Here is a 23,717-nt window from a genome sequence, read left to right on the forward strand (position 1 = left end):
TGCTGTAAATTCATATGCACCAATCCTCCTCTTGCTAAGCTTTTCGTTGCTGTATTTAATGCTATATTTAGCAGAGTAAGTTACACACACTTCAACGCATGTCTCTCTATTTTGTCACTATATAGTTCCTTTTATAACGCTCACTTGATGAGCCAAAAACAATCTAACAAAGGAACCAAGGAATATGCGCAATACACACCGGAGGAGGAGTCACTATAGCTCATGACTCAAACACTTCTTCAAAGAAAAATAACTTGTAATCATATAATAATGCTAAGCACTACATATGAATTGATGCTTATACGGCAAGTAACATATTCCTTATAAACTGTGGTTTTCTGCTGGAAACACACCACATCGTAAGAATGCAGTGGATTAGATCATAAGTGGGTGCATATATCAGTGATAAAGATGATTTGTGATGAATGGGACAATATTTATGTATTTTTACATTAAATGACATGATTTTCATGTAATCGCACCTTGTCGGGTCAAGAAACACTACAATGTATGTGCACTGTTTCTAAAGCTGCTTTTTAGCTCTATTCCACGTGTTCATGATCATCATATCATTTGCTGCATCACTCTCAGTGATGTTTGTACATGACATGTCTGCCGTGTTGCTTTTTACCGACAGTATTCCAAAACGGGCTGAGGGTAGTCTGGATGTATGTACCAAAGTAGGGCTACAGATTATGTATTAAATTGTATTTTACTCCCTACTTTTGGAATGTGGGAAGAAAATTATTTTGTTAAGTGTATGTGTATTACCCAGTTGCGGTCGCCGCTGGGCAGTTGTAGTTAGGTCAGCTTTTACACAGGAAAAGCTTTTTTTTGTTTTGCTTTTAACATTGGCACCGTTTGAAAAACCTCAAGGAAACTTTCCAAAAAGGTGCTACTTTTTGACTAGTATGTGCATGGAAAGGTTTGGGGGTAATTTGTCAAGTGAGTGCCAAGAAAAAAGGGGGGGGTCTCATAAATGCAAAATCCCCACGCATTTTTCATAGACTTATTTAGACAAGATTACATCAAAAATTTGGTGGATTGATGTAAATCCAATCAGTAGTTTTTGAGAAATTAGGGTTAAAAAATAATTGTATTTTCGGACAGTTGGGTTCAAGGAACCCTTGCAAAAGTCCCTCAGACTCAGTTTTAAAATTTAGAGTGTTCTGATTGGCCCAGGGAGCTATTTTACCATGGGCCAATTTGCTCCCACTGGAGAGAGTCCTGTGATTGGCTGCCAGCAACATGAAAACATTTTGATGGCAGCTATTACAGGACTCGGGGATTTAATCCCCTGTACTGAAGTTAAAAAAAGAATAATAACTTGAGGAGGCAGGGTAGGGATACCCTACCCTCCCCCCCCGCCCCCCCCCACTCCCCACGGGGGCCAAAATGCAAAATAAACTGACATTTTTTTGCCGTGATCCCACGGGCAATATATCCAAAATCTGTGTTTTTTTGTATCCCATACTGTTGATGTCACTGTTCTGGGCACACTCTGTTTCTATGCTTAATGTGTACACACCTTAGCCCACTTAGTAATTCTCTGTGGCCTTCCTCAGCAATGTGTTATATCCCTCCACAGTACTTTTTAGTTTGCCAGTGTTTTACCTACTAAAAGTGAGTAAATATTGCTACCTTTACAATTTCACTCAATTGAAAATAAAGGTATACTTTTCTTTTGCAGAATCCGTAACATACCACACTATTGTGTAGGGGCAGATCACTGATGGATATTTTTGGGGGCTTTACAAGTGCTCTGTTGGTTAAAATTGATTTTTTTATTTATGACCCCATGTCTTTGTTACAATTAAATAAGTGGTAGATAAGTTCCATTGCATCTCAATTACTTTTTATCTGAGCAAGAGATGTTCAGACTACTTTATTTTTTTATTACCTTGGTTGTTCCAGGGGTGGATCAGAGTCACTGTGTGTCTCATGTCACTCATGTCAAGATGTACCTTCTGTATTTTTTCCATCTTTTAAAAATCAATACTGATAGGGAACCACTGTTTTCTGTTTGTGTTTACGTGTAAACATTTAGACAAAATGGAAAGCTGTGATTTATATTTTGTGTGTATGTTTTTATAGTTGAACTCCCGTGGTTGTATTTGTGGTAGTTAGAGCAGCGCACACTAGTTGGCATGAGGGCATGGACAACAAACATGGGTTTTACAAAAGTAGGTGAACCAAGAGAGAAGACTTTTTCAGAATTTCCATGAGCCGGAAGTTGGACAGATTGAGATATGGGGGCACGTTTAGAACGTTCATTATATGTTACATTGGTGTTTTGCCTGGACTCTGCCTCTAAAGCGCCCAGCATACACCTCACGTGAGCATTAGGATTTGACACTAGCCTTCTTGTTAAAATGATGCACATAGTCATGCAACAAAATGTCACTTTTCTAGTTTGGTGGATTAGCTCACCTTCCGAGGAGCTGGCTGCAAGATAGATGTGCAGCCATTGGCTGGGGTTAAATTCCATAAGAGTTCTCTCATGCTGTCATGCTCTGGAGGCGGAGGCTTTGACGAACAGGTGTTAGTGGGGCAGGAAAGACAAAAATATTCTACTAAATGAACTTGGGCAAGACCTCATTTGTTCTCTGTGTCGTGCTACGTGTCCTTCTGGATTCCCGCTCCTGTAAGGTGGAGCTTCCTGAGGGCAGGGCCGGTAGCAATCCTGTTGTTAAACCGAGCTGCTGTCATTCTGAAAGATGGGACAGTCAGGGCTTTGCACCTGCGTCTGCAAACAGGCATGGCACCTGCCTCTGCCCACAAGCCTGGCCCTAGCTTCTAGCCACAGGCATGTGCTGGTGCATGTTTCCTGCATTGGCTACAGGCAGGGCACTGGTGCCCACAAGGATGATGCATGCGTTTTCCCACAGGTTAGCACGCACAATCCAGACTTCCGGTCTTTAGGCACCTGAACAGAACACCCTCAAATAGCAAATTGTATCTCACCCAAAATTCGCACATAGTGCGCTTATAATGGGTCACAAAGGTGTATGTTGTGTGCTCGGCCAGGTCTAAATCAGCATCCCTCTATACCAGCGGTTCTTAACCTTATGACTTCTTTGGACCCCCACTTAATCATTACTGGAATTCGGGAACCCACACTAAAAATACAGACACAAGCATTCATCTAGCAATTACAAAAAATATAAAATATTTTATTTAATTCTCAAATATGTTAAAAATCTGAATATTAATGGAGATTGGAGATTTTCTTAATTTAATTTAGGCCACTCATCGTCCATATCATATTCTGTTTGATGGAACTGCGATGTTGCCAGGAGGATAGTAACTTATTTTTTAGCCTCCAATTTCAATTTCCTTCACATTTACAGAACGTTTTAAAAACTGATTTTCTTTCATGATGTGCATAAACTTTATTATTCTGTTAATAGTATTTATTTTTCTAAGTAGTTGCAGATTCCCTGGGTAGGCTTCGCAGACTCCCAGGGGTCTCGGACCACAGGTTAAGAAACACTACTCTGTAATTTCAGACTTGAGTTGGTGTAAACTCTTGGCGAATGAGAGTGAGCGCAAGGTCACCCCAATTACAAGTGTGCGCTTTAATTTCAGAGAAGAAGGCCCCGCATTAATAAGTAATTCTCTTTGATGCGGCCCATGGTGTGGATTGTTTCTGTGATTGCCGTTTCCGGCACTGAAGTATTTATTCGCTCGTATGCGGTGTTAGTGTGACAATTCCTATACCATGCCACAAGGTGGCAGCATTTTATATAAATGGAAAGATCAGCATTTAACATACTTTAGAAGTAACTGGTCCATGCACCCATCATGCTCCGAATAATCAAGAACACATACAGATTTTAGAGTGTGCAAGTCTCTATCAGGAGGTTGAAGAAAGTACTGCTAGTCTGACAGGTAACGAGCTCAAAAACAGAGTTCAGACAAATCCGTAGATTACATACAGGTCATCTCGCTTAAGGCTATTTTTCCACCTCTGAAACCGGAATACGTTGTGGCTATGCTGGTATTCATTAAATAGTACTTAACTTCCCACGAAGGCAGCACCACTTTGAAGGTGACCTTCTTAGACAAATACGGAGATCGCCGAGAAACAGCAATCACAGCCAGGTTTGGTTGTAGAAGTGTGAGAAAGTTAAGATGGGCTGAGAGAAGTGAATCGAGTTGCTGGAGGCTTCATGCCTTAGGTAAACAACAACAGGGTAACGTTAGATTTCCACTGCAATGTACAGTGCCATAACACAAAGTGATGGGGCCCCTGCAGACTATGAAGCGGGGCCCCTGAGTCTACCATATCGTTACAGAAATGCATTGATTTGGGGCTGAATAAGGCCTCCTATCGGTCTGGGGGCGCCTGAGGATTGGGCTTCAAGGTCCTTCAAAAGTTGTCAGTAAGACACTGTACCATCAGATCTCTCTGTCCTCTCCAAGAGGAATGTCAACTGATAGTTACCCGCATCGTGATCCAAGCTGACTTTCCGGGGTGCTAGCCATCACATTCTATGTTTGGCATATGCGACTCAATGCATCCTAAAATGACATGGATTGAAGTAGGAGTCTCTGTTTTCATTCCCTGTAGTGGCACCTACCAGTTCCATAACAGGTCCCACCAACATCCTCGATCCCTTAATCCGAACAGGATTTATTTTTACTCAATAATAAATGTTATATGTTAGCATGTAAAGGACAGGCCATTGTTAAGCATTGAAATGCCTAGAGAGCTGGTAATGTGTGAGGCAAGGCTATTAAAATGTCTCCACACACCGTCAACATTTGCATTGGTCAAGCCAGTTCTTATTGCCTAACAGTGTCACAGAGGGACAGACCACAGGCCTCTTGTCTAAGGAGCGTTTTCTCTGCAGCGAACCTGTGCTGTAAGTAAACAGCTTCTATGGCGTTGAAAACAACGCACAAACTGCAGCACACAAAATAGATACATGATTCAGCTGTTAGGCAGAGGATGTTTGTGGAATGTGGGCGGGGCTACCTGTATTTGTTGGATGACATCACCTCTAGTAGTAGTTCGGAACTTAACATTGGCCACAGGCTAAGCCAATAGGCCCTAGAGCCCTAGTCTTCAAACGTGTTAAGTTCCGAACAACTACTAGAGGTGATGTCACCTAACAAGTACAGGTAGCCCCGCCCACATTCCACAAACACCCTCTGCCTAACAGCTGAACAAAGCCACAAGTGCATCTAAGTGGAAAGTCCCCGACATCTCTGTTCAATCTTTATTTTGCTTTGCTTTCACTTTCTTTAAAGACAGTAAATTTAGCATTTCCTGGAAAGGAAGGACATGTGAGCTCCACCACTCCCATTCCATCTGCTCCAACTATCCCCAGTGTGATTCTGTATCAGAAACAGGGCTTAGGGCGACCTCGAGGACTATGTGCACTCAGAATATAGCACTATATGCAACAGGAGACAAGCAGCCTCTTGCATTTGATAAGTTTGTTGTGCCTGTACTCCTGCGGTAGGGTTTTTGTGCCAAATTACTTATAATTATGCAAACGTCCATAATCAAATACTTTTTAGTTATTCTGTGCCAAAAAAGAACGGGAATTTACTTTGATAACTGGCATTATTAAAATTTCTCCTGGGTCTAGTCATAAACCAAAAAACACTTTGTTGAAGAGTAGCCGGTTGGGAGTGAGTGTGAATGGACCAGTAAATTAACTGATCTTTTTTTTGGGCTATTTTAACTAAATGACTTGATTTTTGGTCTATAATATTTTCTTGCCCTTTGAAGACTATTGTGTCCAGTGCATAGGTGCGTTCTAAGGTGATAGTTGCCTTCCTATCACCTAACAAGTTACAAAAATACAAAACGATTGCAAGAGGCACCCAGATATCCACCCCAAAATGCAGTTTCTTTAAATCTTAATCTATACAGTTATTTATGATAATACCTTACATTATTTCAATTGGACAGATATATTCTTCTCATGTTTATGACAATTTCTATAAGTTATGTTATCTTCAATATGATCAACAGAATGTATAACATAAAGATTAGTGACCATACATCTTTTCAGATAACAAAATATAAAAAATTCCTTTAGAAACTATCAATATGTGCAGCGTCAAAAGAGCCAACACGTGTTTTATGACAAACCAACAACAAAACAAAAACCTTACATCTTAAGGTATGCTGAGGCTGATCGTAGAATATATCATTCAGCTGGATCAGTCCATTTGTACAGACATAAAATGATTTCACTGTGGTTTGCGGTGAAGGCGGTTTCGAGCTAAAAGTGGATTCTTAACTTCCATTAGCAGGCAGGGCTGCACACTGGTAAAGGGTGCAGGGCAGCTGACCTCACTAGAGAAGGAAAGGCTCGCTGCCAGTTATCATGCCGCCCGTCACTTTGGGATTTGTTGATTTTAAAGTTTTATATGGACTGTTACCCTTCTGAGGGATTACTTCCTGATAGACAACACTTATTTCCCCTGAGGGGTCATATTCACACCTTCAGCTGTGATGTCGTTAATCTAAATACTCCATACGCCAAACTGAATTCTGAATATTTTGCCTCAGTTATGTCGTATTGAAGGATTTATATCCATCTAGTTACTAATAAGCCCTGAAGAAGTTCCTGTGGCAAAGGGAACGAAACGCGTTGGCTATTTGCTGTTTCTAAAATAAAGGAAGAAAAAAATTGTTTTGGAATATATGTTGGGACTTAGCTTTGAGTGCACCTTCCTTTATGTGAAATTAGCTTTGAGTTGGCGAAACCAGAAAATGGCTGTGACTGGCGAACGCCGAGACATATATATCTAGGCTGATGCTCTACACTTTAATACTATGTTGAACTCTTCAAGAGATTGGGAGGCAGGAATGTCATTGGGTGGAGCATTCCAGTGCATGGGCTCTGAAGGGCAGAAGGCCGGGAAACTAAGCCAGCCCAAGGGGCTTTGGTATGGCTCAGAGCTTGTGCCAAGTGAGTCTTAATTGCAGTGTACCAGCGCTTCCCTGGAGCAAAGAGGCACTGTGGATAGTGAGTACCGGCACTTCCCAGGAGCAAAGAGGCACTGTGGGGAGTGAGTACCGCACTTCTATATTTACATTTAAAGTGCTGCTTAAATGTGACAGAAGTGTGCTATTCAGTTCCATTTAAACAAAGGGGTTGTTTTTGTTCGATTTTGCCGTGGCATCATAAAATGTGTACTACCCCTGAGGAGGCGTGAAGAATGTTAGCCTGATGCGGAAGCCATCACTCTAAAGTACCCCCCCCCCCCCCCCTAAGATCCGTGGTCTCTAGCGATGTGATCTCTGGTGCTAGTCAACTCTTCCGCATATTTATGAAAATTGCTTTTCTAAGCCTCGAATTTCCTGCGTGAAATCGGCTACTTCTGCAATACTGTGGAATTATAAGTCTCACTGCCATAAACCCCGCGCAGTTAACCAATTAGAAGGTTGTTAGTAAAGCGCTGTCTGGAGCGAAATGACTACCACACAACAAGCAGGCCGGTGTACTTTACCTCCCGCATTAAAACCAGCTCCCACTTATAAAGTCGTTTTATTGGCCTTTTAACGTGGGCACTTCAAACAGGGACGCTCTGGAGAGCGGTGGGGCAGAATGACGCAGCAGACGCCGCTTTAGGAACCCTAACATGGCTAATGAGGTGAACTTCAGCCCAGGCACAGGGGCTTCCCGTGCACTTTATTCTGCCGATAATTCGGAACATGCCAGTGTTGCCAAGCTGCAAAGCGCCCCACGGAGCAGCCGGCTGACCTTGGTGCAAAGCTGCAGGTTACCCTCCGGGGCAGCCCTCCCCTCCGCTCCCACAATCACTCAAGTAGCTGCTAATTAAGGATGGAGATGAAAGAACAGAGCTTCGATTGTCCGGCCGGGGAGCTGCGGCGGTGACTCAATAGAGGGGCAGGGGAGGGCCGGGTGGGTGCTGGGTCCAGGCTGGAGGCAGAACCTGGGAACCCCGAAGAAAGCGCGCGAAGGCCTGCTCTGCCCCCGTGGGCAGGGCTGTTCCATCCCAGGGGTCTCCGCGCGGCCGCTGTGAGGACTCTAACAGGCAGTGTTGCATTGTCTTGTGCTCCTTTTCAGGCTGTAGCACACGGCTTGAAAGCTGTTTTATTATGACATTGTATTAACAGTATTCATTTGCACAAATGTAAAAAAAAAAAATGCTAGTCAAAGGCAGCGCAGCCGTGACTTTGTGTGATGCAGTTTTTCACACTCCTGGCGAGTCTGGCTTTGTTGTGTCAACGATACTATCAAACTGTGCAAATGCGAAGTCGATTTGTTTATCTGCTTAAAATACCATTAAATCGCGACCAAGCAAAGCAGGTGTGACCAGTTATTTGTTAGTTGGTATCTGTTTAGAAACACCGTGGGCTGGCATCAATTCAGTCCCTCCCGGAGCGGGCACGACCGTGAGGTCATTGACGCCCCGAACCACCACAGTTTAAAAATTAACTCACTTTTTTCCAATTCTATACTTTCATTTCCCCCAGAATCTCTGGGCGCCAGTGCATGATTTCATAGCTGGCAACCGGCCATATGTGGGGAGAACACCTTCGGTCCAAAAGTACTTCGAGTAGGGGAATGAAGGCCACGACTTTAATAGGAAAAGAAGGACCTACAAGCCCCAAACCCAAGGGCTGTTGGCTAAGAAACCATGGGCTGGGTCGGTGTAACCTATTTGTAAGTGGCTAACATCTGGCAAGGCCACCTCAACCTCTCATCTGTCCAAGGTCACCAAAGCGAGTAGCGCTGAGGTAGATAACGCCTACAGATTAAGCACTAGGCCAAAGCCGAGTTTGTGGTGGAGCTGATGTAAACGGCCACAATTGTTATTCAAGCTCTAGACATTGTCTTGCGAGGGCAGCCCTCAAATAGAGGTACGAACCACGGGATGACACAAATCCTTTGCTGCACGACAGTAAATAACGCCACATCCAGGGAGCACTTCCTGGCCCACTGTGCAAGAGACGGGTTAATAGCATGCAGGGTTTCCCCTGTAAGCGCGTGCGTTCACCTGCACGCGGCATTGCGACCCGCCTTGCGGTCACCTGCACGCAGAAATGCGTGCTGCTAGCGTAATGACGTGACGCAAGCCCATCTACTTACTGATCAATAGGGGCGTAACGCAGGCTCCTGTGGCACTCAGGCTAGGGCCAATGAATATCTGTGAGATATAGGAGACTGGAAAGGGGGGCTTATTACGTTCTGTAAGGGGGTGGGGGAACATCATGTTGTGTTTCTCCACTGCAGAATAGCGCTGGTCATATAACAACACTCACGTTGTGCATACAGGGTGTGTGGCGTGTCTCGAGGATTCGTACAGCATTGTCACAGCGCTGCCTCCATCTACAACTGCCTGGCAGGCACAAGGTTAAAGGAATCCCTCGTGTTCAGGGTCAGTTATAGGAGACGCGGTATCACCGCCAGAGCTGCCGGGTCAGCGTGGGAACTGGTGAACCCCGGCTCGACATCCTGTAATTCTGGCCAAATCTCTTAATCTCCTCACCCCCCTCAATCTACAAAATGTGTATTGTAATTTGGTGCTCATGTGAAGCGCTCCAGGGCCATTGGGCCTAGTTCGCGCTAAATAAAAACCAACTAGAAAAAAACGTGCTCACAAGCACCTGGGACACGCGCTGTTCCCTTTTGTGGCGTGTGCTAGGTGTTGAATCCAAAGAGCTGCCTCTGAGGCCGGGACCCGGTTTTCGTTCTGCTGTGCTTATCTGGGAGGAAAGGTCCCCTCAAGCTACTCAGCTTGCGCCTGTGCATTCCATTCAATATATGTTTTTAAATTGAAGAGACGCAGGGAGGGGAGGCGCCCTGGTTTCTGTGGTTTATTTTGCGCACAGATTAGGGAAAACGTTTTTTTTTTCTTCCCCCTTTCCAGTCACCACAAGCCGTCGGCTGCGAAGGCTGCCTTTGATGCTGGGTACCTTGATCTGCAGCCTCGCTCTGTGTGCTCGACGCCGCAGAGCTCGGTGTGGGCATTGTTCATCCCGGTGCAGTTCGTTTGTCGCCAGGCAGGTGTGAAGTGTCATCAACACTTCTGCACGAACGGCATTGTGTTTCTGCATATTTTGCCGAGCATTTCGGGTGTCGCCAATTCTGTATTGTTCAAGTGTGAAGTAAAACGATTGTGTGCGGTATTAATGCAAGAATACATACTGGCCATTTTTAAGAAAAAACACCTCGTTTAGGCCAAAAAAGGAAATGCGCTGGCGGTGAAAAGTAATGCATAACTGTTAAGTCCCTTTGAGAGGTCGACACCTTTGCCTGGGCCTCAGTTTATGTACTTCCACATACTCACGCCTACTCTACTTGTCAGTTCAAAATCTTTATTTCGATGGTTTAAAAATCATCATAAAAAGTACATATTAAAAATACAGCAACATATACAGTTATACATATCATCAATATAAAAATAACCATCAGCCGAACTGTTACAATTCATTTAGGTGCAAATAGTGAGTTAGTCTCTAGTGTTCCTTAATCTCACTGCAGCTTTCAAAAAGCTTATCACTGAACATAAAGTGTACATATCGCTTGCTTTTTGGAGAAACAACAAAGCTACCTTTGCATGTCGGAATTTTCCACGTTTTAAAATATCAATTAAAAACATTTGTCTAGGTAAACGGTAAAATGGACATAATAATACAAAATGAAGGGTGTCCTGCGGAGACAAGTTGTCGCAGCCGCAGGCACCCTTCTGCTCAATAGTTGCAGTAAAACCCGATGGATAAGATAAAATATTATGCAACAAATTGAGCCTAAAACGACACATTAAAAATCTATCCTGTTGTTTATGCAACAGGAATAGATATGGTTCCATGCCCCCTGTCTCCTTAACTAGACAATGGGCTACCACTGAGCGTTTTGATGTGAGTGCTTTAGTCTCCCTGAGGGCTTCCATTTTATCCACCAACAATCTTTTAATTTGTGTTTTACTATTTCTTGAAATTAGAGCAGGGGTGCTAAAGAGTGTGTGCTGGCCTACAGATTCTAGGGTTACTTTAACATATTTCAGCCATGGGATTGACATTCCTTTGTCTCTTTGTAAGCAGTCATTAAGAATTTCCTTGCTTAGTTCAGCATCCGGGTTTGCCCAGATGCTGAGCCAAGCCAAAACTGGTTTAGTTTTGACCAAGTCAGCAATGTATGGGATACCAAGTTCAGAGTGTGCGATTTCAGCTGGTATCGTGTGTGGGATCTTCAGTATTCTGCGAATAAATTTATCTTCTTCCATTTGCAGATATTTAACATCCCTGAAGCCCCACACCTCTGCTCCGTATACCGCTTTGGCTATACTTATTGAGTTGTATAAGGTCATTACTTGCTCGGGGGACCCGCAGCCTAATCTTTGTGCGAAATTCAGGATTGCACCACATGACGAAGCTAATTTAGAGCAGCGTTCCTCCACCAATTTATCAAATTGATTTTTTTGATCAAACAGTAGACCTAAATACGGGAAGGTATTTACTATATCCATGACATGGGTCCCAATATTGAACACTGGTTTTTTAATCGGTTTTTTGCCTGCGATCAACGCAAATGACTTGGTCAGGTTTACAGACAAATCTAATTTTTCCATAAAGTCTACAAAACCATTAATCAATATTTGGAGACTTCGCGGTGTCCGAGCAAGGAGGACTGCGTCATCCGCATATAAAAGAACAGGTATTTGACGCTTTCCTACCCTGGGACAATCGGCTGCCTTGGCTACGAGGGTTGCCTCTAAGTCATTTATATATAGTGAGAATAGGAAGGGGGCAAGAATGCACCCCTGCCTTACTCCACTTGAACACGGGAAGGTATCAGTTTGTCCCCCCTCCATGCTATAGCGCACCCTCGCCGTAGTGTTCCAGTGCAGCTCTCTCAGAATGTTTATCAATCCCTGATCAATCCCCAATGCAGTCATCATTTCCCAAAGCTTACTTCTGTTCACGTTGTCGAAAGCCGCTGCAAGGTCCATAAATCCCATGTAAATGGTCCCATTACTCGCACAGGTATATTTAGCGACCAGTAAGTATAAATTTAAACATTGATCACTGGTCGATCTTCCCGCTCTAAAACCATACTGGGTGTCAACTATTGTGTGCTGTTCTTCCGTCCAGGCCATTAGACGATTTAAAACCACCCGCCCCAAAATTTTTGCCGAAACATCAATTAGTGATATAGGTCTATAACATTGGGGATTGTCCTTATTTCCTTTTTTAAAAATAGGAACTATTAGGGCAGTGGACCATGACCTCGGGAGTCCTGTTTTAATGGCTGCGTTTAGCACTCTCATCAAAATAGGTGCCCACAGATCAACATTACTTTTATACAGATCTGGGGGAGTGCCATCTGGCCCAGGTGCTTTGTTTGAAGTTAATCCATTAATTGCTTGCGTTATCTCCGTGAGTGTGAAGTCCCGTGCCTCATTCCTGTTGCCAACCCATTCCCCTTCTTGTTTACAGGCCTTGGAATTATTATAGAGCTTCTCAAAGTGGGCTACCCATTGCTGTGGGAGTATATTTGTGCTGACGACCGGTGTGTTACAATCATACAGAGAGGGCCTATTTATGATCTTCCAGAATTCAGTAAAGTCTCTGTTTTCACCAGCCTCTCTTAAATCCGCCCATAATTCCGCTTTTAATGTGGCTTTTCTTTCTAGGATCGTTATTTTATAGATTTTCCTATGCTTTGCCACTTCCCCAATATTCCTCGGCTTTACCTTTAGGCTTGACTTTAGATTTCTTAGTGCACGTGCACAATTTACATCAAACCATCTTGGGTGACTCATTAATTTTCTGGAGCCTTTTGCCACCAAAAGTTTCCCAACGCGTTCCGTTAGCTCCCTAAAAGCGGCAACTAAGTCAGCTCCCTCAATGTGGAGGTCTAAACACTCCTCAAGCCACTTTCTCCCCTTTTGCACCAATGCAATATAAAATTCAGGGGCGTTGATTTTTGCCCATTTTAACCGCCTTCCCTGATCGGTGGGATGTAGAATAATATCCAGTTGTTTATTCATTTTAGTATGGTCTTTGTACAGTATATCTATAACCAAAGGGTTATGATCGCTGAAGGCACTCCATTTGGTATTTATCATCCCAATCAGGTGTTTAGCGAAGGTGGATATAAAAATATAGTCTATAATAGACGAACATCCCCTTCCTTTGAAGGTCGGTATCAGGGTGCCCTCAGGTTCTGGGATTACCAAGTCAATGGTATGTACTAATGAGTGTCTCCCTAATATTTTTGATATTAGTATACCCTCGACTGTGTGCTCCAAATGTGGGCCCTTTTCAAATGGGCATAGATCCCAATGGGTAGTTACCGGTGTCAAACGTGCGCAAAGATGACAATTTAGGTCCCCCATTAGGAGAACGAATAAATTATCTCCGCCTTTTCTTAGATCAGATTCCTGTTGTAGTCTAAGATCTAATTCTTCCAGCACGGCATTAGTGCCACTTCCCGGGCCGGGGTTATAGAAGTTAAATAATTGTACCCTCAGCCCATGTCCCTGGAAGGTAACTGCTTGCAAGTTATCTGAGGTCCAAGCAGGCACAGTCCATCTCCCCTTCAGGTTAACATCAGCGTATATTAATAGACCTCCCTTTGCTCTACCAGCCCTACTCTCTCGAGCTGGTACAAAGAAGGATTTATACCCCTCTAAATAATAATTATCGGGCTCAACTGCCCATGTCTCCTGCAGGGCTATTATATGGGAATCCCTTAATTGCTTCCTCCATTCTGTATTGCTTATTTTCCCAGCAAGGCCTGCAATATTCCAGGATGTTATTTTCACTATTGGGTCCTGTGTCCCGGAGAGCCTTAAGCCATGGGTAACCAATTCGTGTACCTCCCTCCCTTCTAATAGTGGATCTGTCCTCTCCCCAATCTGGTGTTGCGGGCCGATTTCTAAGTCATTGGATGTGTGCATTCCCTCTGATGTTAGTTCACTTATTTCCGTGGGCGTCTTTAATTCCTTCCCTACCAAACATACAACTGATTTAATCAGTCAATCATTTTCGTCCAATGATTGGAGGGGGCTGAATCTATTCTCCCACTGTGGGCCCAGCGAGTTTAAAGGTGGGAAATAACTGTATTCACTATTCCTTATCCAGCCTCCATCTGTACCTCCTCCTTTCCCACCTAGATTGTGAGTCAGAGGGGGCACAGGGCCATTTCTAGGATAAAAATAGGCCAGAGGCAAAGTTCGAATAGTACTAGTTGCATTTTTGTTGTAATTTCCCAGTATATACTCCACTAACTTTGGGTTCCTAAAATTTGCGATAATGCAATCCCCTTCAATGTCTTTTCCTCTGTTGCCCAACCATGGTACTCTTCTTACATGGATGATTTCTCCCCTTTCCCTCCCCTGGAGCGGTCTGTGTGCATTTAACCAGTATATAATTTTATTTTTTAGCTCTAGGTGTACCTCCCTTTGGCCCCCCCTGAGTTCAGGAACCCCAGCGAAAATCACAACATAGGGGCTTGCTTCAGGGGGTAAATTTACTCCAGGGGGGGAGGGGTAGATTTTTCCCTTGCTAATAGGTACTTTCTGCCATGCATCCGCCTGCTCATGGGACACAACCTGCCCTGACTTTACCTGCGGTCTACTAGACTGATCTTTATTTCTGAGTTGACAGTCTTCAGTGTTTTCAGGCCGACCTCTATCCTGTAACTGGTCTGCACTTATAGATGGAACATGAACCTGGGCAGTAATGCATAGCTCATTTCTAGTGCTAGTGTTATCCATGGGTGGTGGCCTTGATGGGGGATTTACAATTGGGGTTGAATTTCCAGCAGGGTTGGAGTTACTTTCCTTCAACTTAGCCTGTTTATGAAGCTCATTAGTGATTTTATCTAGTTTGCTAAAGAGTGGCTTTATTTGAGCAGTGATGAAGGATTCTAGATGTTTTTGCAAATCAGCTATAACTGGTTGTAGCCATCCTGGGGGATTTAGTGGAGTTGATGTATTTACATCTATAGGCTCGTCCTCAGTTAATTGCTTCTTCCTACACTTATTAGAAGGTTTTGACTTCTTTGCTTGCGTGAACTTGGGGCCTCTTTTAGGCAACATAGATTTATCAGAGTTGAGTTTTTTTGTTACCTTAGCAATTGGTGAATCGACCTCTATTAGTTGCTGGCCACAAGGTAAATTTTCAATTGAAATATCCGGGCTGTTACCTAACAGGCTATCACACAGATTTACTTGTGGGCCTTGCATAGGACTACTGTGTGTTTGAGTATGAGGGTTTTGCGTGGGGGTCATTGATAAGCGTCTCTGGGTGCGTTCAATTTCCCCGTTTACTGCCCCAATGACCTTCCGTAGCATTAAATCAATGGCCGTTGGGGGTGCAGAATACCCGACAAGAGTATCAGTGTTAGATGGGCCATTTGACGTAATCAGCGGGGTGCTCGCTTTACTTTTGGTAGATCTAGTTTTTGGTTTGGTAGCCATTGCCCTCTTTATGTAAACAACCCCCTTACACCCAATATGGTGAAAACTAAGTGACCAGATATTATTCAGCGTTTGTTAATCAGCAGTTACCTACTCAATACAACAATACACCTCATATATATCAGTTACTCTATTACCTGTAGCGCTACACAACCACCACACCAAGCAACATATTTAACCTAGACAGTCCGGATACCGCTACAATATTCACAGGTTTGCAACAGAAGCTCTCATATGTCATACGAGTCCAGTACCCAATAATCAATTGTGACTGGACGTGGCCCAGCCCGGCCTCCTAGTGCCTCTGAGGGCCACAGAGGGCCCGCCCTTTGCCCGGGCTTAGCCCGGCGCGTCCCGCGCGCGTCCTCGCGGGACGAGCAACCGCCCTCAGATTTAAATGCCTCCAGGCGCGGGAAAGCTCGGGAGCGGGAGCGTCACCTGGTCCCCCTGGAATGCTGGGAGATGCAGTCCCTATCGGCGGAACCCAGCCTGGCCGATCGTGGCGTTGAGGGGAAAAGCAGTGCAAGTGTGCTCAGCGGAGCACAAGCCCGGCCGCACACAAAGGATTCCAGCAACAGCCCACAGAGTCCTCGCCACCGCCCTCAGATTTAAATGCCTCCAGGCGCGGGAAAGCTCGTCAGCGGGAGCGGGAGCGTCACCTGGTCCCCCTGGAATGCTGGGAGATGCAGTCCCTATCGGCGGAACCCAGCCTGGCCGATCGTGGCGTTGAGGGGAAAAGCAGTGCAAGTGTGCTCAGCGGAGCACAAGCCCGGCCGCACACAAAGGATTCCAGCAACAGCCCACAGAGTCCTCGGCACCGCCCTCAGATTTAAATGCCTCCAGGCGCGGGAAAGCTCATCAGCGGGAGCGGGAGCGTCACCTGGTCCCCCTGGAATGCTGGGAGATGCAGTCCCTATCGGCGGAACCCAGCCTGGCCGATCGTGGCGTTGAGGGGAAAAGCAGTGCAAGTGTGCTCAGCGGAGCACAAGCCCGGCCGCACACAAAGGATTCCAGCAACAGCCCACAGAGTCCTCGCCACCGCCCTCAGATTTAAATGCCTCCAGGCGCGGGAAAGCTCGTCAGCGGGAGCGGGAGCGTCACCTGGTCCCCCTGGAATGCTGGGAGATGCAGTCCCTATCGGCGGAACCCAGCCTGACCGATCGTGGCGTTGAGGGGAAAAGCAGTGCAAGTGTGCTCAGCGGAGCACAAGCCTGGCCGCACACAAAGGATTCCAGCAACAGCCCACAGAGTCCTCGCCACCGCCCTCAGATTTAAATGCCTCCAGGCGCGGGAAAGCTCGTCAGCGGGAGCGTCACCTGGTCCCCCTGGAATGCTGGGAGATGCAGTCCCTATCGGCGGAACCCAGCCTGGCCGATCGTGGCGTTGAGGGGAAAAGCAGTGCAAGTGTGCTCAGCGGAGCACAAGCCCGGCCGCACACAAAGGATTCCAGCAACAGCCCACAGAGTCCTCGCCACCGCCCTCAGATTTAAATGCCTCCAGGCGTGGGAAAGCTCGTCAGCGGGAGCGGGAGCGTCACCTGGTCCCCCTGGAATGCTGGGAGATGCAGTCCCTATCGGCGGAACCCAGCCTGGCCGATCGTGGCGTTGAGGGGAAAAGCAGTGCAAGTGTGCTCAGCGGAGCACAAGCCCGGCCGCACACAAAGGATTCCAGCAACAGCCCACAGAGTCCTCGCCACCGCCCTCAGATTTAAATGCCTCCAGGCGCGGGAAAGCTCGTCAGCGGGAGCGGGAGCGTCACCTGGTCCCCCTGGAATGCTGGGAGATGCAGTCCCTATCGGCGGAACCCAGCCTGGCCGATCGTGGCGTTGAGGGGAAAAGCAGTGCAAGTGTGCTCAGCGGAGCACAAGCCCGGCCGCACACAAAGGATTCCAGCAACAGCCCACAGAGTCCTCGCCACCGCCCTCAGATTTAAATGCCTCCAGGCGCGGGAAAGCTCGTCAGCGGGAGCGGGAGCGTCACCTGGTCCCCCTGGAATGCTGGGAGATGCAGTCCCTATCGGCGGAACCCAGCCTGGCCGATCGTGGCGTTGAGGGGAAAAGCAGTGCAAGTGTGCTCAGCGGAGCACAAGCCCGGCCGCACACAAAGGATTCCAGCAACAGCCCACAGAGTCCTCGCCACCGCCCTCAGATTTAAATGCCTCCAGGCGCGGGAAAGCTCGTCAGCGGGAGCGGGAGCGTCACCTGGTCCCCCTGGAATGCTGGGAGATGCAGTCCCTATCGGCGGAACCCAGCCTGGCCGATCGTGGCGTTGAGGGGAAAAGCAGTGCAAGTGTGCTCAGCGGAGCACAAGCCCGGCCGCACACAAAGGATTCCAGCAACAGCCCACAGAGTCCTCGCCACCGCCCTCAGATTTAAATGCCTCCAGGCGCGGGAAAGCTCGTCAGCGGGAGCGGGAGCGTCACCTGGTCCCCCTGGAATGCTGGGAGATGCAGTCCCTATCGGCGGAACCCAGCCTGGCCGATCGTGGCGTTGAGGGGAAAAGCAGTGCAAGTGTGCTCAGCGGAGCACAAGCCCGGCCGCACACAAAGGATTCCAGCAACAGCCCACAGAGTCCTCGGCACCGCCCTCAGATTTAAATGCCTCCAGGCGCGGGAAAGCTCGTCAGCGGGAGCGGGAGCGTCACCTGGTCCCCCTGGAATGCTGGGAGATGCAGTCCCTATCGGCGGAACCCAGCCTGGCCGATCGTGGCGTTGAGGGGAAAAGCAGTGCAAGTGTGCTCAGCGGAGCACAAGCCCGGCCGCACACAAAGGATTCCAGCAACAGCCCACAGAGTCCTCGCCACCGCCCTCAGATTTAAATGCCTCCAGGCGTGGGAAAGCTCGTCAGCGGGAGCGTCACCTGGTCCCCCTGGAATGCTGGGAGATGCAGTCCCTATCGGCGGAACCCAGCCTGGCCGATCGTGGCGTTGAGGGGAAAAGCAGTGCAAGTGTGCTCAGCGGAGCACAAGCCCGGCCGCACACAAAGGATTCCAGCAACAGCCCACAGAGTCCTCGCCACCGCCCTCAGATTTAAATGCCTCCAGGCGCGGGAAAGCTCGTCAGCGGGAGCGGGAGCGTCACCTGGTCCCCCTGGAATGCTGGGAGATGCAGTCCCTATCGGCGGAACCCAGCCTGGCCGATCGTGGCGTTGAGGGGAAAAGCAGTGCAAGTGTGCTCAGCGGAGCACAAGCCCGGCCGCACACAAAGGATTCCAGCAACAGCCTTGTCCAGTTCTGCGGCTCTGTCATTTTACATATACGATGTATTTATTTACTACACTTGACATAGTTTCAACTACAACAATGATTTCTAGGTTAAACAGCTCAAAAGTTACTAAAACACAGTAATGCGCGTTTGCAGATAGTTTTCTAGGGTTGACTTGTCACCCTTTATTTGCCGATTGGTGTATGCAGATGTTGAACAGGTACTAATAAAATGGATAATTTTCATAGACGCTATTATTGTGGATCAAAATAAAATAGTAAAATAATACTTCTAGAGAAAGTGCCACATTACGCCACATAATTTTACTTTGCCGCATAATTTAGTGCACACTGCCGCATAATTTCGGCCTCCTTTTTGCCGCATAATTCCATGTCTGAACTACAGCCGTACAAATACAAGCTATCTCTTCCTACAACATTCATAATTCTGTATTGCACTGTTGTACTGGAACAACGTTTTCACTAGCTTTAAAACTCGCACAGAAGTGCTGCAGTACTGGCTCCGCTGGGGGCCTGGGAGCGGGGACCTCCAAGACAGGTTGTGCTGCATTCACAGGTTCAACATGACATGGGTAGTCACGTCTCCTTTGCCGAGAGCGTCTGAGGTGTGCATTCCATCTCGGGTGAGGTAACGAGAACCCCCTCAGGTGAGGGGGCAGGGCGCGCCGGGGGCCGGTAGCGTCACTGTGCTGCGAGGGTGAGAGTAGAGGCAGGCCCCTCGCTCCACAACTTTTAAAGTCTCTTTTTGTTTTCTTTTCCTCCCTTGTGCCGCAGGAGCTCATCGAGGTGGACAGCGACGCCGTGTTCGAGCTAGCTGCACACATCCTGCAGGTAAGGTGCATGCTTCGCTGGTGCATTGTTACCGCGTCTGTGAGAACACACATAAAAGTTGCGCCTCAGTGTACAGTCACTGAAGTGAGTGATGCCTGTCACACCTCACGCGTTAAAATACCAAGGATTTGAAATGGCCGCCAGTGAAACAAAAAAAAGTCAAAATGCGTAATCCTGGAGAGCCCGCCCCTAGAGCGCGGTTTGTTAGATTTTTCTGCCAAGTGTATTAATCCCCTGTGCATGCAAGAAGCAACAAGCGTGCCAAGCTTGGGCAGGTGCGTACCTGCCACGCTGTGCGCGTGAGTGAACCAGATTGAGCGGTGCACCAGTGTGTGACTCATAGTGCAGTCTTCCAGTGATGGCGCGTTCCCCTCATGATTGGTTACTCTCAGTTTGCACGCTCGCCGTGGGTGACTGTTGTTAAAGCCCTCATCATGTAATAATGTATGTGTTACTCTAAGCTCTCCATAACGTTTGAGTGGCTCATTACATCCTCATCACGTACACCAGTTGAGCACCGTATTGATCAGAAATGTCAGACCTCAAATGCGGCACGATCTGACCCGCAGCAAATATGTGATTTAAATGGAACCATGGCTGGAACCTTTCTCAAATCCCCTCTGGAGAGTGCCTACTCCTATGTATACCATAAACGTAGAAAGATGCTTTGTCAGCGGTGATCCTTTTTTAATGTGAATATATATTTATTTTTTCGCAGGAGGCCAAGGGAGATTATGCAAGGTAAGTCTTAAAACACATAAAAAAAATGTTGTCCAGGAAAAATTGAATTATTTATTTATAGATGTATTCAGTTTATGTACTGTTGAGAGCCAGGTACTGAAAAGTGTCATTGATGTGCTGTAATCAGCGCGTGCGGTCAGTACCTTCAGTTTCGCCCTCCGCCATCTTGCACATCCCTGCATCTCCCCATCCTCGGCATGCACCATGTACGTCATGGGGGGGGGGGGGCTCCTTTGGATTCAAGGGACTGGCTCAGCACGCTTTTGATCCCCCCTGCCCCCCCCCCCCCCCCCATCCTACTCTAAAATAAACGGCCTGGGTGTGTGCTGTGCAGCGTGTCAGGGGCATGCTAAGCAGCACACAACTTAACCCAGAGGCTAGAAATTGCAGATATGTGGATTTTTGTACAGCGCCTTCTGCCATCCTAAGGGGAACTCAAAGCACTAACGGTGGAGGAGAGAAATGAGCGTAAGAGAGGGGACAAGCTAGCGGGAGAGCAGCATTGTTGAAGAAGTGGTCTTAACCAAAATGGCGCAGTCCCATCCGAGACCGTGATGGTGTGTTGTGGGGAGCTGGCCCTCTGGCCCGTATGCATGGACGGGGAGCGGAGAGGTAGGACAGGGTGGAAGAAGAGCGCTGGAGTGAACAGGACAGGAGTCTCAAGGGGGTAGAAGTTTTGGGTTAGAGGGGTGAGGGTGATAGTAAGAGGAATCTGAGTCTAAATGGGATTTGGGACTCATGGCAGATACCACAGCAGAGTCCTTGGGAAGGGGAAGGCTTCCTCCTTACTGTCGCCACAGAGTATAGAATGGAACCTGGAGCGAAGCCCCTCACTAACTCTTGCATTTACCTGTGGGGCCGCAGCTCAAGAGGGAGCGCGGAGGCAAGATGGCGGGCACAATATCTAACTCACAGAAAGTAAAGGTGGGTTCGGCTTTAGTCCTCATTTCTGTGAAGAAGTGTTTGTTCTTCTTTGAGGAATGAAAAGCCATCTGGGAAAGCTGATCAATTGACGCCCCGTCCAAGCTATGCATGCGGAATATGGAAATGTAATCATGGTGGCTCGAGCTCCTTGACTAGATGCAAGCATACCCTCGACTGAGAAATGCTCCTGGCAGGACTGCTCTTGGTCCTGCCCGGGCTTCGTGTTCACTTGTAGAAGGGATGAAACGCTGCCTGCCCGCTGCCCACTGTCGTTGGTAATCACCGGGGGCATGCTGAACGAGGCTTCCCCGGGGAGGGCTGGAATGTGCGGTGTAAATACCACAATCCCTGCAGACAAACAGCGGCAGGTACTGGATGCCAACACCGACACAATGGACAAAGGGAAGCGCGGGCCCGGCCCTGCCTCCCTTTACTTGGCTTACCGTGCGATCCCCAAACAGGCCTTTTGTTCCCAGCACATCTTAAGACTTCTTCCTGTTTTAGGCAAAATACCTGCCCAGGGATTTCATCCGTATTAGGGGCTTTCTCTTTAACTGGTTGGAGCCTGCAAGCATTGCTCGAAGCCCCCTCAGACCGTGTGCTGACAGACTCACTCGGAGTAGGGTCGGCCTTTCGGGCCCCGATGCAGAGCTGGTGGGCTGGTCTGTCTGGTAAGTGTGTGGGACGGTTTTTTGTTTGTTTCTGGGCCTGTTTTGTGGTCTGTTTGGCCAGTTTTTACTGGTGATTTCCCGCACGCACACATGGATGCAGTTTCTCATACCTTGCAAAACACTTCTATAGAATGTCTTTACAAGTTCAAAACTGCCCAATTTGCAAACACGTGTCACTTTTTGGCTATTTCATTCGCTAATGGGGCCACTTTTTTTGGTGCTCAAGCCTATTTTTGTCCCAGTTCCACCCTGCTGAAGAGGCGAAGCGGTGAGCGACCTTCACCCCCGGAAAGTGGTCCCCTGTCAGCAGGGTCCTTCGCCTGCATCTCTTGACGCATTTGTGCTGAAGCTCTGTGTGAACATGCATACAAGGGAGCTCGTGGACAGATGTGAGGACAGGTGCCTGCGGACGTCAGGGGTGAGAATCGGAGGGTGCTGGGTGCAGCTTGTTCCTACAAGCCTTCGTGCCAGGGCTCTTTCCCAGGGAAAAAGCTGTTTCCAACCTCTCATGTTAATCATTGTCAGAGAGCTGTCGCCGGAGGCACGCAGAGCACCCCTCAAGAGGGGAGGTGGGCATTCTCTGCATTGCTGTGAGCTGGAGCATCACGCGCGAGGGAGGTGATTTGCTGACGATTTGCAGCGATTTGCCTAAACATCAGACTGTTCTATGAGTTGACGCCCCAGTGCTGTGTCAGTTGATATGGAGTCTCTGAGAAATCCAGTCCCCTGAAAAGATTCCAGCAGACGACTGACACCTGAGCAGCTTTTATTTTAAAGGCAATATAGTTATTAGGTGGTGTTTGGAAAGATATCCTCTAGGGAACGTTCCAACACTCTGCTCTTGTACCCCGCAGTAGGTATCTCCCACCAGAGGCAGGTAGCATTCCTGCATTATTTGACCAGAGTTCTTCTAATTGGGTACATGTTCTACTCGTTGGTTCTGTGCTCAGGGAATGTGAATGAACAAGGTCACACGTAGTCAAGAATGGTCCAAGGAGTGACAGACATCTTAGTTTGTTCGTGTTGAGAGCCTGCAAAGGGGGTCTCATTGGAATCAGTAGGTTGGGGGATGTCCGGGACTGAAGTGGAATGGTATCTTTCGATCACCTTAAAAAGGAAATACAAACTATCAGAAACATAGTTACTTCGGTCCCTGCAACTTAGACATGCGCTGGTGGGCCACATTCAGGGAACGTTATGCGGGGAGATAGATATACCCTAGAAAATAAAGTCCTGTTCGAGCTATTCTGCAGAAAAGCGATATCCCACACGTACAAAAAGACAATCAACAATACATCAGCTACACTGAGTAAACTTAGGGAAAAACAGGTATCGGATCCTGGTGTCAGGAGGACTGGAACAAAGCCCCGCAGCGCTAGAGGGAAGAGATGATTAGAGCAAGATTCAGGATGGCCAAATTAATATTTTATATGGAAATGACTATACAAGAACCCAGATGGGTACATTCGACAGGACTAAATCTGTCCTCTGCCTCAGTGGAGGGGGTCAGATGGGAACCTTCTTCCAGGTATGTCAGAGGAAGTTCAAACACGTGCATTAGCCGACCTCAAGGCCCTTCTTGGAATGTAGGGTGCAGCCAGAGATTGCAGTAGTAGAGGACCTTTGTTGTGAAAGGCCCTATAAGCAATACACAAGGCCTTCAACTGCTTCTTCTGTTCCTTCGGGAGCCAGTAAGGGTCTAACAGTGCCTTTTTGCTGACTAATGCCTGGGGATGTTTAACAGAAGGCATGCTGCCATGTTTTGTATGAACTGTAACCTTTTTCTTACGTAGCGAGGGGATCCAAAATATAAAAAATTCCCATAGTCCAGATGAGAAATTATCAAGGCTGTGTAACGAGCCTTCTGAAAAGGAAAGGAAGATGAAATAGTTTCCTAAGGATTCTA

At 47.2% G+C, this 23,717-nt stretch overlaps 1 protein-coding gene across 7 annotated transcripts in view; it reads left to right on the top strand.

Moving 5' to 3' along the window:
* FRMD4A (FERM domain containing 4A) overlaps nucleotides 1-23,717 on the top strand; it is a 713,130-nt gene that overhangs the window by 559,803 nt on the left and 129,610 nt on the right. For all 7 annotated transcript variants that reach the window (XM_085652949.1, XM_085652947.1, XM_085652946.1 and 4 more), the window contains exons 6-7: nucleotides 19,419-19,475; nucleotides 20,194-20,216. In XM_085652949.1, coding sequence (XP_085509075.1) covers nucleotides 19,419-19,475; nucleotides 20,194-20,216 — 80 coding nt within the window. The remainder of the gene's footprint in view (nucleotides 1-19,418; nucleotides 19,476-20,193; nucleotides 20,217-23,717) is intronic.

Source organism: Triturus cristatus, chromosome 4_1 (assembly GCF_964204655.1).
Source record: "Triturus cristatus chromosome 4_1, aTriCri1.1, whole genome shotgun sequence".
NCBI classification, from domain to species: Eukaryota; Metazoa; Chordata; class Amphibia; order Caudata; family Salamandridae; genus Triturus; species Triturus cristatus.